General features: G+C 44.1%; 1 protein-coding gene across 1 annotated transcript in view; it reads right to left on the bottom strand.

Moving 5' to 3' along the window:
• Positions 1-11,344, bottom strand: part of sez6a (seizure related 6 homolog a) — a gene marked incomplete at both ends in the record, with an annotated part of 135,562 nt that extends 124,218 nt beyond the window's left edge. Inside the window, one exon of the mRNA XM_080833578.1 lies at positions 11,260-11,344. Within this exon, the coding sequence (XP_080689704.1) occupies positions 11,260-11,344 (85 nt within the window). The remainder of the gene's footprint in view (positions 1-11,259) is intronic.
• Positions 11,345-17,500: the final 6,156 nt, after the last annotated feature.

Here is a 17,500-nt window from a genome sequence, read left to right as displayed (position 1 = left end):
TGAAAGAATCTGCCAAGCGGAAATGGTAAATTCAATGTATCTGTCTGTCTCTCCATGTTCCCATCACTCCGCTGTGCATCTCTGAGAGCCAGGGCCAGAGTAAGGGGTGAGAGCCAGAGACTTGACAGGCCCTTTTTTAAGTGCCAGCTTCAAGACGGGAAAATATTTCCTCAGCGCAGATCCATCAATCTACAGCAGGGGAGCCTGGAGGGCGAGGCGGTGGGACTCATCTGATGAACTGAGATTGGATTTGGATTGCACAGAACACGGCGGTCACAGACACACACACAGGCGGGCGTCTGGAGGGAGACCAGAGGGGGTGAGAGGAGGGGAGGAGAGGAAGGAGAGAAGAGAAGCGGAGAGGAGCCGAGAGGAAATGAAAGGAACGAAGCAGAGAGAAAAGGAGAGGAGAGGAGAGGAGAGGAGAGGAGAGGAGAGGAGAGGAGAAGAGGGGGAGAGGAGAGGAGAGGAGAGAAAAGGAGAGGAGAGGAGAGAAAAGGAGAGGAGAGGAGAGGAGAAGAGAGGAAAGGAGAGGGGAGGAGAAGAGGAGGAGAGGAGAGGGGAGGAGAAGAGGAGGAGAGGAGCAAAGCGGAGAGAGTCTGACCTGTGGGGTGAATACGGCTCAGAATCCCTTCTCTAATAAGCGTGAGTCGGCCATACTGTACGGGAGTCACTCTGGAGGCACTTATGTGTGAAAAGAGTTTCCTGCGTCCTCCCTCTCCAGGCAACGGAAATAACGGACAGGATTCTATCTTCTGTCATAACAGGATTCCGTTTGGATGTTATGAGACAATATCGCACACCCTGGAAGCATTTATAAGTATCTATATAAATGCACATGCGAGAGTCACAAAGGTAGGCTTTGTGTGATTCGCCATGGATTTACAGGGAAGTGAGAGAGAGAGAGAGAGAGAGAGAGAGAGAGAGAGAGAGAGAGAGTGAGAGAGAAAGACAGACAGAGAGAAATGGGAAAGAAAAAAATTCAAAGAAAATAAAGAGAGAGAGAGAAATGATTAGGAAAAGAGAGAGAGAGAAATGAATGATAAGAAAAAGAGAGAGAGAGAAAGAAATGATGAAGAAAAGGCAGGAGGGAACTGTACGGTCGATATTTTACCAATCAAACAAGGATACCTCTCTCTCTGTGAAGACTGAATCACTCGAGTCAAGGTCAGTTCACAGTGAAGCAGCTCAAACTCTGTCTGTGTGCCCCATCTCTCTCTTCTACTGTCTTTGTGCATTACCTCAGAACAATAGAACATGTATCTGTGCAGACTTAAGTCACCTCGGAACAATACAACATGTATCTGTGCAGACTTAAGTCACCTCGGAACAATAGAACATGTATCTGTGCAGACTTAAGTCACCTTGGAAACAATACAACATGTATCTGTGCAGACTTAAGTCACCTCGGAACAATAGAACATGTATCTGTGCAGACTTAAGTCACCTTGGAAACAATAGAACATGTATCTGTGCATACTTAAGTCACCTTGGAAACAATAGAACATGTATCTGTGCAGACTTAAGTCACCTTGGAAACATTAGAACGTGTATCTGTGCAGACTTAAGTCACCTTGGAAACATTAGAACGTGTATCTGTGCAGACTTAAGTCACCTTGGAAACAATACAACATGTATCTGTGCAGACTTAAGTCACCTTGGAACAATACAACATGTATCTGTGCAGACTTAAGTCACCTCGGAACATTAGAACATGTATCTGTGCAGACGTAAGTCACCTTGGAAACAATACAACATGTATCTGTGCAGACTTAAGTCACCTTGGAAACAATACAACATGTATCTGTGTAGACTTAAGTCACCCGCGCCCCAAGACACTGCTGACTGCCTTCTTCTAATTCATACACGCTCTAACATGACTGGAGGGCATGATCTACTAATGAAAACCACATACCTTGAGGAAGGGTATTCATTACCAGTCTCCATCCATAGGCAACCCACCACACTACAGGGTCTCTCTGTAGTCCATAATACCAAGGAACAAAGAGGGCAAAACAGGTACCCATTTTTTAGCCTTATTTTTAAATCTAAACATGAATCATTTCAACAGAGGATTCATCTTTCTTTTTATATATATATATATATATATATATATTTATATATAATCCGCCACAAGCTGGACTACAGTACCCACAACACCCTACACCACTGGGGTGACACAAGGCCTATGGTGGCAATGTGAATTGAATTAATAACTGGGTAGCTGATTATAAAGCCAATCACATCACCCTAAGGGCAAGAGGTGAGAGAGATGGATGCACCCTGGATTCTGACAACAAAATGCTACCCCTTTAGAAAATGTCAACTTTCATTATACCTATTAGAGGTGTAACCAGCGATGGAGCGTTTGAGCTTTTTCTTTCTAAAAAAAAAAATAGTGATGAAATGCCAGGCAGCAAATGGTTCATATACGGCCCTCTTTAAGTCCAAATGTCAAGTCCTAATCTGCCACCTTGACAGCCCAATTTCATGGCTGCCTGACTGCAAATGTCTGGCATCTTAAGTGGCTGGGGCCACAGTTCTTTTGGCCTTGCGTGGCCAATCCGATGCCACTTACCCACGGGAGGTAAACACTCCATCTCTCTCAGCCTCTGGCTCTGGGACGGATCAGCACCAACGCTGGGCCGCTTCAGGGCCAACTCTGGGCCAGAGGGATGGATAAGGGCAAAATAGACAAGCTGAATTCTGTGTATGCACATGTTTTGGAGTAAGCCGTGTTCTTCCACTCTAATTCCATCAAGAGAGGGGGCAACACACCCACACACTCCTCTCAGCAGGAATGAACACAAGAGACAGAGGACGCTTGGACAGAGGACGCTTGGACAGAGGACACTTGGACAGAGGAGGCTTGGACAGAGGACACTTGGACAGAGGACGCTTGGACAGAGGACACTTGGACAGAGGACGCTTGGACAGAGGACGCTTGGACAGAGGACGCTCGGACACCTGACGCCTGGACAGAGGACGCTTGGACAGAGGACACTTGGACAGAGGACGCTTGGACAGAGGACGCTTAGACAGAGGACGCTTGGACAGAGGACACTTGGACAGAGGACGCTTAGACAGAGGACGCTTGGACAGAGGACACTTAGACAGAGGACACTTGGACAGAGGAAGCTTGGACAGAGGACGCTTGGACACCAGACGTGTGGACAGAGGACGCTTGGACAGAGGACGCTTGGACAGAGGAAGCTTGGACACCGGAAGCTTGAACAGACGACATTTGGGCAGTGTCTGGCCAGCACTCTCACAGAAGTCACAACAACAATTGTGGATCTTGAATGCAAAGATGTATCAACAACCAACCAGCACACACACATAGACACACACACACAAACACACACACACACACACACACACACACACACACACACACACACACACACACACACACACACACACACACACACTGACACAAAAATGATGTGAAATACAAACACTGCTGCCATCTTAATCACAAAGGCACTATCCTTTTGACCTTTTCTGTCTGCTCTGGGGCAAAAACAATGTGGTTCATTCATTCATACGTAGCTACTCTTCGCTGCAGACACAATATTCACAATTCCTCATGTGATTACTTTCATCCCTAAAAATCCAGCTCAACAAAAATGAGGCTCCTATAATCTAATATTAATGTTTTCATTTAACCGATTGTGACCAAGCCTGTAGTTTTATAAAGCCGACTCTGAAAATGAAACACAAATATTATATAAAAATATATTTATTATTATAAGCACTAGATGATTACAAAACACACCATTCAGTGCGTTTCCCTCTCTCATTCTCCAGAGCCTTAATTACTTCAGCGGACACCCTTCCCTCTGCCGGTGGCTCCCCAACATCATTATCTCTCTCTCTGCCGCTCCATGAAGTATGTTTATGCGTCTAGATGAATTCAATCAGGTCTTTCTTTAGAGAGCATTACTGCCAGGGCAGTCCCGGGTCGGTTCTGAGGTCAAACGCTGGCTATGAATGTTAAAGCGGCCGCCTCCAAACGCATCACACAGGGGCTGTACCTCCTTGTCTTTCACACACAGCTCGCTAGTTCCGCTTCAACCCCAGACGGGCCGGTTCTGGTCCCCATCCGGCCCACAGCTGGCCAGGGCTCAGTGGACCGGAGCCACAGCGGGTCCAGCCTGTGCTGTTGTGCGGGTCAAGCGTCACATTCATTTGTAAAGCACATTTAGAGAGAACAGGAGTTGTTCCTTAAAGCGCTTTACACTCGAGGTGAATAACAGGAAAAAAAAAAAAAAAGCTAAAACCGTAATATAAGTAAATAATAATTAGTAAAAGCAAAGAATTAAAAAGTAGTAAAGAGAAATGACAAGAGAAAAACTAACAGACACATGAAGCCATATACATGGATATTAGAACAGAATAAAACAATTAATTAATCACAAATTAATCACAAAATAATAAAATTAGAAGTAAAGGTCCACTTGACCAAAAAAACGGACTGACTAACACGCACAAACAAAAGCCTTACCTCAGACAAATGCAGTGAAAAGGAATGCGTCACCTACTAAAAACCCGGGGAAGGACATTGTATAAAAGTGAGGTTTCAATCTGGGTTTTAAAAGTGAGCATAAAATTGAAGACTGTGCCACTAGGCCCAGGTGAAGAGAGAGAGAGAGAGAGAGCGAGAGAGAGAGAGAGAGAGAAGAGAGAGAGAGAGCGAGAGAGAGAGAGAGCGAGAGAGAGAGAGAGAGAAGAGAGAGAGAGAGCGAGAGAGAGAGAAGAGAGAGAGAGAGCGAGAGAGAGAGAGAGAGAGCGAGAGAGAGAGAGAGAGAAGAGAGAGAGAGAGCGAGAGAGAGAGAGAGAGAGCGAGAGAGAGAGAGAGAGAGAAGAGAGAGAGAGCTGAAGCTGTCTGTCTCTGGGCCTAATGGGTTTGGAGATGCCCTCTTAGGGAGGGAAAGCAGACGCCAGAGCTGATTACTGCACTGTGTGCAGAGTCCCGGCAGCCGCTGACAGACCAGAGAGAGAGAGAGAGAGAGAGAGAGAGAGAGAGAGAGAGAGAGAGAGGCAGCCGCTGACAGACCAGAGAGAGGCTGGGAAAGGATCTGAGGTGCGCTCACTCGCTCGCTCTCTCGTTCGCTCTCTCTCCTCACACTGGGGGATGAATGGACGAATTTAAAAGTAAATGTTTAAAATGACAATAAATGAAGTCTTGGACATCAGGTTTTACAACTGAGACAAGAGAATGTGTGAATGAGTGGATAAATGCATGGATGAATGAATGGATTAATTAATTAATGAACTAACGAACGGCTGAATGAATGAATGGATGGATGAATGAATGAACAAACGAATGAATGGATGCTTTAAAAATATATAGCCTTATCTGGGATGTATGTTTTTAGTTTTGTTTGGTTTTTTTAAACTGAAACAAGATAGTTGATATGCAAATGAATGGATGAGTGAAGCTCTGATGACTGAGAGTGGTTTAAGATGAGTGATGAGTCATTGGACATTTAGCTTCAACTGGAAAGAGGCAACAGATAATCATGCCAATATGAAAATGCCTGCATTTAACTCTGAACTCTGAACTCAATTTCAGTTTTGGAGAAGGCCTTGTCTCATTAAATGATTCACTATACAGTAGGTGATGAAATCCTGTGACATACTCTATACGGTGATTTATCCTGCCTTCTTGTGTAAGTCTGGTTTATTCAGTAATATTAAGTAGATTTCTGGATTTACTAAAGGATAATTAAGGGTTTGATTACCGCATATCAAATGATTAAGAAGAAATTAAAGCTGTCAGTTTCCAAATGAAGAATCACTTAAAACACATTAAGGACTATTATATGATTTCAGGGGAAATTAAAATGAATACGAGTTTGTCTTAATGACTTTTAAGAACTTAGGAGCATTTCCCGGTGTTCGATAATGGTGCCTCTGTTCTACAGCAGATGATGAATGTGTCTTTCCCCTGGTGGTCGCAGGCGGGAGGGCGATCACATGAGGCACAGTGATGGGGAGACCCTCATGAGCAGCACAGCTCATTAATCCCACATCTCTAACCGACTCTCTTTTAACTCTACAGGAACATGAATAAGACGGAACATTTCAGTGCCAGGAAGTGACATAAGTGCACAGGAAGCTCTAACAGATAAACAGTGTTGAGCTGTTGACATCTCTGTGAAGTTTAAAGGTGCAATACAACATTGTGTAGTTTCATGTGTCATTTTGATGTGACAGATAGAAAGATAAATCAGTTCACTTACTATAGCGCAACAGCCATTATTATAAAACAATATAATGTTATTTAGAAAAAAAAAATATTTCAATAAAGTTGTGTATTTTAATGTAGGTATGTATTTAAAAAGCACCTGTGCATATTCAGTTTTTTTTTTGGAAGGAAAAATATTCCTCCGTGTTCTCCATTCGTACTAGAGTATTCTATTATGAGCACTATCCTCATTTCAAACTGAGGTATAAAGAGGCACTCCGGCATAATGACATCTGGAAAGACAAGCTGAATTAAAAAACGAGCTGATTTAAAGGCAGACTAATTATGGCTATTGAACAGTGGTTGAAAAGTCCTTGATGGCCTCAATCAGCACCACTCTGAAAAACAGGTGTCGTCCTCGTCTCCTCCTCTCCAATTCACCCACATTGTGCAGAGTGCACGTGTGTGTGTGTGTGTGTGTGTGTGTGTGTGTGTGTGTGTGTGTGTGTGTGTGTGTGTGTGTGTGTGTGTGTGTGTGTGTGTGTCTATGTGTGTGTGTGTGTGTGTGTGTGTGTGTGTGTGTGTGTGTGTGTCTGTGTGTGTGTGTGTGTGTGTGTGTGTCTGTGTGTGTGTGTGTGTGTGTGTGTGTGTGTGTGTCTATGTGTGTGTGTGTGTGTGTGTGTGTGTGTATGTGTCTGTGTGTGTGTGTGTGTGTGTGTGTGTGTGTGTGTGTGTGTGTGTGTCTATGTGTGTGTGTGTGTGTGTGTGTGTATGTGTCTGTGTGTGTGTGTGTGTGCAGCTCAGTTCCTATTCATCACTACTTCCTGCCCCCTGTGATTATGTGGCATTATGTCCTCAGGCTTCGATCAGAAACTCACTGATGAACATGAAAAAAAAACGCTTTATTTGAAGTTGCCCTAAGTGTCATACATCGATTGCTTGATCGACTGATTCACTCATTACGACTCATTGCGTATGTTTCTTACAGGATTCACACAGGGTTTAGGGATGTAACATAGAACAATCGGCACCTACTACATACAAAAGACTGTTTTTCAGAGCTGTAATTAGTTCATTAAAACAAGGTGAGCCTTCGACATTATTAACCGTGATCAACAATTAAGTGTGGCTTTGTTGCTATACACGCTGTGCTCCCAAACAGAAGAGCCAGGTATGCTTAACACTAAAAGGTCTATATCCCTCGTCCGGGATATTTTTTTTTAGTTTTCATCTTAGAGACATAAAAAGAACAACCACGGAAACATTGAACCCTTTTCTAATATTATTGCTGAGGTCTTCTAGAATAGAATCATATATTCCATTTGTGCATCAATGTTTTTAGTTAAGCAAAATGTACAAAAACATCAAGGCATGTCAGACAACTTAGAAAAGTCTAAAAGGCCTTGGACCTTAGAGTGTTAACTGAGAATCACCAGAATCGTACAGATACAGACAGACACTTCCAAAGCATTAAAATGAGGCGGGAGCCATAGCTGGTTTGAGCTTCAAGGACAGTGCTACATACCTAGCTAACATAAACAACAGAAGACACAGAGCCAAACAATGTATTCAATTATTCCGGCATCTTTCAGTTAAGTTCAGTATATTATATGTTAGTTAGTTAGCATGTACCTTTAGGAAGTCAGAACAGGACCGTGTCTAATTGCGCATTCTTAAAAGGAAGCTCTTCACTATGTCCTCTCTTTGAAATTATCATTTCTCAGTGCAACGGCAACGATAAACTCATTTCAATTTTCAAAAACAACAACACAGCAGCTGGGAGAGAGAAGCACAAACGGATGTTGCCCAGACATACCTTGCATATTAAACAAAGAAAAAAAAAAAACATGAAAACTCTGAAGACGTTTTCAAACTACAGAAGACAAAGCTGCTATTCACCATTACCAGAATGTCCACACAAGCCGAAGCACCAATCACAGAACAGCCCAGATGTACTCAGACAACTGAACAGAGTTACGGCAAGAGGCAAGGACAAACACCACAAATTAAACTATGTGAATAGGATTCTGGGTAGGAAATAAAAGCCAGTGCTTTTCCAGATATTATAGCGGCTGGCTGTGTGATTGGGTCTGTGCCACATCTGTGTGTGTATGTATGTATATGTGTGTGTGTGTGTGTGTGTGTGTGGTGTGGGTGTGTGTGTGTATGTGTGTGTGTGTGTGTGTGTGTGTGTGAGAGTGTGTGTGTGTGTGTGAGTGGGCTGATCTCAAGTCCGTAACAAGGACAGGCCCATACCCCATTGCCCATCACAAGGACAGGCCCATACCCCATTTGCCCATCACAAGGACAGTCCCATACCCCATTGTCAGATGTGCTATTATAAATTCAGCTGAAATCAACATGAATGAGAGAGCCGTTGGAAGACGATCCTGTAAGAGTTGTATTGCCATAGTTTGCTGAGGATGTGTTTGGAACTTGAAGAGTCTGGTCTGGAACTGAGATTGAAGTGCATCCTCTATGAACTCTATTTTCTTCTTCACTGTTACACAGCTCGTCTTCTCTTCCTCTGCACACTCTGAGTGGTTTACTTTGTCGAGGCACCACTGTGTGATTGTTGTCCCTTTATCAGACGCAGCTTTCAGAGGAGGATAAGCTGTGAGCTGACATTCGCCATAATGACATTCTTTCAAATTACTGCAGACAGTAGATGCCACCGTCTCATCTAGATTTGGACAATTTCAAAGCCCCAGTATCTGAAGTTCATGAGGCGTGTGTTGTAGCTTCTCAGGCGCTTTCCCAAGGCATGTGTCTCTGTCCCTTTCATTAAGGTATCTTCCAACAGAAGCTGCTGTGAGTCAATATCTGGCCCTTCTGTGCTACAAATATTTTATGCACAATCAAAAGGAAGTTGCAGAGCAATCACCTTAATTAATTAATTTTCTAACCTCCTGAACAGGGATGGTGTTTGTCTTGCCGACGGCTCGGTAGCTAGGTGGCTAGTTGGCTGACATCATCCCTCAGGGAAAACTTTATGAGCTGGATCTACATCTCATCTCTACCTGTACAACTTCTGTCTCTCAGCTGCACTCAATTTTGCCATAAAAAAATCATAATAGCTTTGAATTCTTTTAAAATCATAATTACTTTCATGACGTCAAATGTATGTTTATTTGTGATAGTAAATGAGATACTGATACATACAGTCCTTAGTGTAAGTTGTCGTTACTGGTGTTTCAAGCAAGGGCCACAACAGCAGTGAGGACAAATTCCCACGTAAAACTAATTTTCCAAAATGGTGTCAATATCATCTCAAAACTAACTGGTCTGGATTTTTACACATTTGTTAGGCCTTTGTACTTATGCATAGTTGGGGATTCTTTTTTGGAGAAAAAATGTATACTTGAATAATACTTATAAATACCTCTACACTCAACTTGATAAACATAGCAAGGTCGACTGATGTTTGTTCAGGTACAAAGGGAATTAAAATTAATTTGTAAAAAATAATGACAAAACCATATAGACTTAAGTCGTGGTCATCATTCTAAAAGAGGTATGTACTACATTATGGTCGACCAGTGAGGCTTTTTAAAGTTTTAAACCTTTTCCATGCTTGAAAAGTGTCGGCACTGTACAGTGTTTGTCACCATATTTTGAAAAGAGCAACTGGGTGAGGAATTGTAGATAATAGTTCACACTAAGTTACAACACTTTCAGAGTATGCTATTATTCATGCTTAAGTCAAAATAATACAGTCCTGTTGCTGCTGACTTTGTCAAATATGATTCAAAATAACACGCCATGCCAGAGTTATTTATGGGGAAAGGTACTTTTCTTGACACTGCAGAGTTTGATTGTATGAATACTGAGACCCTGCAGACTGTCTGGCATTTTCTTGTGTTATTTACAAGAAATGACGAGGTGACTGACTTGAATACATTCTGAGCTTACAGACAGACTCACTTTGTAGCTTTGTGTTGTGTGAAAAACAAGTCCTTTAGACGACTAGGTAAGTGATATCACATTATCTAAATACTTTATAGACTGTCAACACACCACAAAAGACAGAAAATATGCGGGAATGAGCAGGGGGTAGTTTAGACAAAGAAGACAAGAAGTTGGAAGAGCAAGGAGATTTCCTGTACGCACAACAATCGTCTGTATGCTACTGGATGGGAGAGCCGGATAGGCAGCATCTACCAAGCACATAATGAATTGGGAATATGCGGGGCACTTTACACAATGGAGCCAGGCTATTTCGCTCCAACTGTGTCAAACAGATCGGATGGTAATCTGCCACGATTCATGGGGATTAAAGTCTCATCACCCCCGGCCGTCTGCCACACGGGCTCAATAGTTCCGTATTTACTTCTCTCCGTTGATGCATGAACAACTTGTCAACACATTACAGTTTCCCTAGTTATTCAAAAAAGCGTAATTCAATTATGACAGTATAAACAATATCGTGTCCATTACTCACTGTACGGATAGGTTACAGTTAATACAAAAAGGGAACAAAGACGGCCAGAGAGTCAAAAACATCCTTATTTAAATATTCATAAATTGACATTCTATTAAAGGCCCTCCAACATGTGCGTGACTACAATTGTATTCGTCTGGTTGACGTCTTTGCAAAGGAAGTATTCGCAACAATCAGGTTTCCTAACGGTCGTCTCATTTACACAACAGCATTACTCTGCCTGGGAGAAGACGGAGGACACTGGCGACCTGTTGAACTTCTTTATTTTGAATCTCTGAGACACTGCGTAGGTGTTAATCCTGGTCAGCAGGCATTACGAAACAAACTGTTTTCTTGTCCGGCCATTTATTTTTTGCAACGTGAGTGTCGCCAGGTCAGCTCGTTCAAACTTAAACCGCTTGCACTGATGCTACTACTACATCATAGCGATGCCTCTAAAATGCACAAATGGAATGTGTTTCAAACACACGCACAAAGAAGTACATTTACGAGTGTACGACTACACTTTTGTGTTGTCCTGACCTGGCCGTAGAGTAACTCATACACAAGGAGTCCACTCTAAAATAAGTCAATTGAAGAGAGTCGTAATCCAACAGTACAAATTATTAAAAAATAAATGTCTTACCTTGGCCATATATGTGCGTCACTGAGACATCGATTGTTAGAATTAAAAAAAGCAAGTGGAACTGGGTTCCAAATTTAACAAACATTTCAACTGGAATCTGTCCTTCGATTCACAAAATAATATGTCCTCGGGTCAAATAATTTCCTCGATATTTTTTTTTCCCGCACTGTCCGGTATACTCAACGAACAACAGTCAGTTCTGCAGACCCGCTCGTTTAAAACTAGACGTCCAGTAAGCAAACGCGACGGACATAAGAAGAGCAATGCATCGAACGTTTCATCCGAACGCTCAGTAAGCGGATTGCCTGCTCCCTGTGCTGTCAGCTTCTTCAAGACAGCCCACCGCTGACGTTCCAGCACCGCGGACAGCTCCTAGCGTCAGCAAATGGAACAACTTCTGCTCTGCAAGGGAAAACAACTTGGCCGATGCCATGGAGAGAGTTTGCTTTTTACAGAGTCCTCTTGCAGATTTTTTTTAACCGTAGGTAAATACAACAATGACTGAAATATGTGTGGGCTGCATTACCAACCAGATTTGCTAAATGTTTTGATTCGGATTACGGTTGGCATAGCTATGAATGTTTAGAAAATCGTTTAAAAGGCATACGTTCATTTTCTTTTGTACCATTTAATGTGTATAACTAAATCTGTCTTACGCTATAAACCCTTAGCGTCACTTTCTGTGTAAAATGCCTCGACCCCACTCTGCTTGTGTGTGTGTGTTTATTTTAGACAGACGTTTTCCGTTGAGCCATGATTTTGCTAATGGGAAAGCCGCCAGGGCGACTAATGAAAATCAAGCCCGTGAAATGAGATGACCAATATCATGAGGTAATGAAGCGAGCGTCAACAGCAAAGCGTTAGAGTATTAAGATAATCTTGGATGGCATATCGTAAGGACTTCTAGAACCGACCACAAAGTTACAGCGAAGGCTACACGATGAACGACTCAATCTACTTATCTCGGGAAGAAGGCAATTAAAATGGTTAACGACGCGGTCAAAGAGCGGAAAATAACATGCATTAGGGGTCAGATTTACGGAACATACGAAACACATCTAAGACGTGGCTATAAGGCGTCCCCAGACGACAGAACACATTTGAATTCAACAAGCCGTCTGCTTTACCCTTGCATTGTTCCCTCTCCTTACTATGCATTTGTGTCGAAAGCATGACAGAACTAAGGCCTTCTGATGACCTCCGGCATGAGGTCTGCGAACCTGCAGTAGTTTGCCTTTGACTATAGTGTTACGTAATGTTAATGTTCTCATTTTGGACAGCATTCAACTCATGCAAACATAATGTAAACATACTGTACATTGGGAATTGGATTGTGTGTTGCATATTCATGTGCATTGTGTTTTGCATATCAGTAAGAGCATTTGGGCTGCCAAATATGGCAAACTGTACAGCTAAGAGTTATGGAGACACTCACACACCCACATTCACACACACACACACACACACTGTCTCTCCTTCCTGTATTTGTGTGTAAGAGGGAGAGAAATACAGTGTGTGTGCATGCATGTGTGTGGCATGCCTTGCGTGGTTGTGTGTGTGTGTGTGTGTGTATGTGCATGCATGTGTGTTTGTCTGTGCAGCATGTATGTGTGTGTTTGTGTGTGTGTGTGTAGCATGACGTGCATGTGTGTGTGTGTGCTCTCTCCTAATCTTGCTGCCTAAATTGAAACACTCCAGGCTCTGCGCCCTTCCCCCGGTTGCTAGGCTTATTTGTCTCAATAAGCTCACGGAACAGCCTCAACCAACACACACACACACACACACACACACACACACACACACACACCCTCACACAGCCTCACCCAACTCTATTAAAGCCCACTCTCTCCTGATATGAATACACTTCCATTAGCCGAGCTGAATAGCTCACACGCCAGCTCCTTATGAAGTCATTCGGTCTGCACGCGCCATCTGCTAGCAGGGGGGGATTGAATAATGTTACCTTTAAAAAGGGATCCATTGGTACCACCGGGCTGAGAGAAATAATCAAATAAAGAGAACAACAGCTCCCCTGCATTAGGCCCTGCTCTGCCATTACTGAGAAATGGCCTGCTGGGTAGAAGGAACCGGCGGTGGCAGAGGGCGTATTTTAAAGTGTTTTCTATGGCATGAACAATCTTCGCTACCCTAGAATAATAAGGTTCTATCTGACATTTTTGTCAAAATTGAGTTATTTACATATTCCTATTCTGGCATAATTTATGAACATTATTTAAGGTGTTTAAAAAAAAAAATGAGTGTTTTATTCTGAAAAATGTGCCCCATTTGTCAGTTTTGGTATATGCAATGCTAAAACTTTAAACCTCAATATCTCAAAACTGACCTGAACGCAGATAGAACCTTATTATTCTGAGGTAGTGCTTTGCCTTCGCTTCATCTATTCATTTTATATAACAGGACCCTTCAGTAGCAGTTATGACCTGGTGTCTGTAAAGCCCAAATTATAGAGTGAGAAACAGCCTCATTCATTTAACAATTGATTTTACACAAAGTAACTGAAAGTACAGGCAGGTTTTGTGTGTCAGTAGTGTGTGTGTTCCATGGGTATGGAACCCATGGCCATGTAGTGGTCTGCATCAGGCTCATACATTTGAGCTGCGGGTCTCTGTGTTCAGTTCTACTCGCTGGGTAGACATGTGCTGTTGACAACAGCTCCTAAGGGTCTGGTCTTGGTCTGGTCCAGGGTTTTTGACAATCTTTTAGTTTTAAAATTTCACTACATTCAGTGAAAAGCAAATTGTTAACAACTTAAAAAATAAAGGTACTTCAATATACTGAAATTATTATGAAAACTGTATGCAGCATTATTGAACCATTCCTCATTTTCAGTGAGCTGTATGAGGCTGCATGTAAACCTCTATTCTGTATACTCCTGATCTGATCAGGGTCTGACATTGTTTTAGACCCTGGGGGCTGGTGGTGGTTTTCAGGGTAGGGGGGTTAGGGGGGTCATCAGAGACCCTGGGGGCTGGTGGTGGTGTTCAGGGTAGGCATGCTGAGGAGGCTTCTCAGGACAGCGCTGGCAATCACGCTCACGTGCATCAGATCTGACCGCTCCAACATCCCAGCTGTGACTCACACACTGCCAACACACACCACAGCACAGCCCAGCAGCTCAGCTCCAGCCGGACACACACCACAGAACAGCAGCTCAGCTCCAGCCGGACACACACCACAGCACAGCAGCTCAGCTCCAGCCGGACACACACCACAGAACAGCAGCTTGGCTCCAGCCGGACACACACCACAGAACAGCAGCTCAGCTCCAGCCGGACACACACCACAGCACAGCAGCTCAGCTCCAGCCGGACACACACCACAGAACAGCAGCTTGGCTCCAGCCGGACACACACCACAGAACAGCAGCTTGGCTCCAGCCGGACACACACCACAGAACAGCAGCTTGGCTCCAGCCAACAGACACCACAGAACAGCCCAGCAGCTCGGCTCCAGCCAACACACACCACAGCACAGAAAAGCAGCTCAGCTCCAGCCGGACACACACCACAGCACAGAACAGCAGCTCGGCCATAGCTGGACACACACCACAGAAAAGCAGCTCAGCTCCAGCCGGACACACACCACAGCACAGCCCAGCAGCTCAGCTCCAGCCGGACACACACCACAGAACAGCAGCTTGGCTGTTGGTGGCCACACACCACAGCACAGCAGCTCAGATAGATGCAGTCTCTTGGCCCAGAGCAGGTGGGGTTTCGCTCCATTTGGGCCAGATCTGCACCACACTTGAGACTGATGCGTTCCCAACAGCTTTCATGATGCCGCAGTTCTGACTATCCCAGCTGTTCCCAGCAGCTTTCATGATACCGCAGTTCTGACTATCCCAGCTGTGACACACAACATAGATAGATAGATAAATACTTTATTAATTTTAATTAATTTAATGAATTAAATATTAATTAATATTTATTAATTTATTAATTAAATATGAACAGCCACTCCAGCCCTGCCAGCTTTGACACTGACATGGACAACAGCGACTCTGGGCTCTTATCCAATGGGCTCTATCGACCCTGGGCTCTTATCCAATGGGCTCTATCGACCCTGGGCTCTTATCCAATGGAACATCTACTTGAACTGTGTGTGTAGATGGAAGACGTTCCCCCTTTGTAAACGCCTCCGTCTGGCCCGAGACAGACTCCGACTCCGAGTCAGCACTGAGACTGACACCTGACACCTGAGACCAGACAGAGAAACACAGCCAGTCGTGCATTATTCATGCCCCTACAGGTTCTCATTAGGCCAGGTAGACACTCACCTGTGCGTCTGCATCCAGCATCGGCGGTGCGCTCAGCCCAGCGGAGGCTCCAGGCTAGCATGGTCAGCAGCAGCATGTTGGGTATGTGTTGATGTGTGTGTGTACGTCTGCGTGTGTGTGTGTGTGTGTGTGTGTGTTAGTGTTGATGTGTGTGTGTACGTCTGCGTGTGTGTGTGTGTGTGTGTGTGTGTGTTAGTGTTGATGTGTGTCCTTATGTCTGCGTGTGTGTGTGTGTGGCTGTATGTGTACATGTGTGTGTGTGTGTGCGTGTGTGTGTGTGTGTGCGCGTGTGTGTGTGTGTGTGTGTGTGTGTGTGTGTGTGTGTGTGTGTGTGTGTGTGTCTGTTAGCATGGTCAGCAGCAGAGGGCTGGGAGCCAAGGTCCATTTACATAGTCTGATGGTTTCAAAAAAGATACCAGGCCAAACAAATCATTAATAATAATACGTTTTCTATTGTTTTTGGCTTGAAGCAGTAACAGGTAGAGTTTCAATTCTTTAATTATTTATAGATTCAGTGCATTTCAGACATGTTGAGAGAGATTTAGTCTTTATACACCTGATTTTTTCAAAACAAACCAGAAAGCAAAGAAACAACAGTAGAGAAGATCAGTTCATTTTTTTTCTTCTCTTGAAGCTACAGCTGTTGGTGATATGTTGCATTAATTATGCCTGGTTTCAAAAGATGTCAGCCACACTGGTAAATGGACTGCATTCATATAGCCCCTTTCTACTCATCGAGCACTCAAAGCGCTTTACAGATGAATGCCTCAGACATCTGCCCATTCATACACAGATGGTGGAGGCTATCGGATGGGGTTGGGGGTTCAGTGGAGGCTATCGGGTGGGGTTGGGGGTTCAGTGGAGGCTATCGGGTGGGGTTGGGGGTTCAGTGGAGGCTATCGGGTGGGGTTGGGGGTTCAGTGGAGGCTATCGGGTGGGGTTGGGGGTTCAGTGTCCTGCTTAAGGACACTTCAACACTTGGTGCGGAGGGGTCGGGATCGTACTAGCAACCTTCAGATTGTTTAATGACTCCTCTACCCCCTGAAACACTATTCCCCCATATGGACTGTAAATGTATGGAGTCTAAATGTATGGACTGTAAATGTATGGACTGTAAATGTATGGAGTCTAAATGTATGGAGTGTAAATGTATGGACTGTAAATTAATGAACTGTAAATTAATGGACTGTAAATAAAAGTGTAATACACACAGCCTCTTTTTGTTAAAAGAAACTATCTCTAGTGTGCGTGTGTGTGTGTGTGTGTCTGTGTCTGTGTGAACACTGAAACATTTCTCTGAGGTATATCTGTGTGTATGTGTGTGCGTGTGTGTGTGTGTGTGTGTGTATGTGTGTGTCTGTGTGAACCTTGAAACATTTCTCTGTGGTATATGTGTGTGTGTGTGTGGCTGTGTGTGTGTGTGTGCCTGTGTGTGTGTGTGTGTGTGTGTGTGTGTGTGTGTGTGTGTGAACCTTGAAACACATTTCTCTGAGGTATATCTGTGTGTATGTGTGTGTGCGTGTGTGTCTGTGTGAGTGTGTGTGTGTGCGAGGGTGTGTGTGTGTGTGTGAGCACTGAAACTTCACTGAGGAGTTCTCAGCTCTCTCCGCCTCTCTGCTGTAATGGGGTCTGGGGGGAGACACCCGGCCCTGACTGGCAGATGGTCACTGGGTGGAGAGCAGAGAGTATGTGTGTGTGTGTGTGTGTGTGTGTGTGTGTGTGTGTGTGTGTGTGTGTGTGTGTGTGTGTGAGAGTGATGGTCACTGGGTGGAGAGCAGAGAGTATGTGTGTGTGTGTGTGTGTGTGTGTGTGTGTGTGTGTGTGTGTGTGTGTGTGTGTGTGTGTGTGAGAGTGATGGTCACTGGGTGGGTGGAGAGCAGCGTTGGCATCTCTGGACCCTGGAGCTGCAGGTGTGTGTGTGTGTGTGTGTGTGTGTGTGTGTGT

This window comes from Sprattus sprattus, assembly GCF_963457725.1.
Source record: "Sprattus sprattus genome assembly, chromosome: 1".
In the NCBI taxonomy this organism is placed as follows: domain Eukaryota; kingdom Metazoa; phylum Chordata; class Actinopteri; order Clupeiformes; family Clupeidae; genus Sprattus; species Sprattus sprattus.
This window is presented reverse-complemented; position numbering and strand designations above follow the sequence as displayed.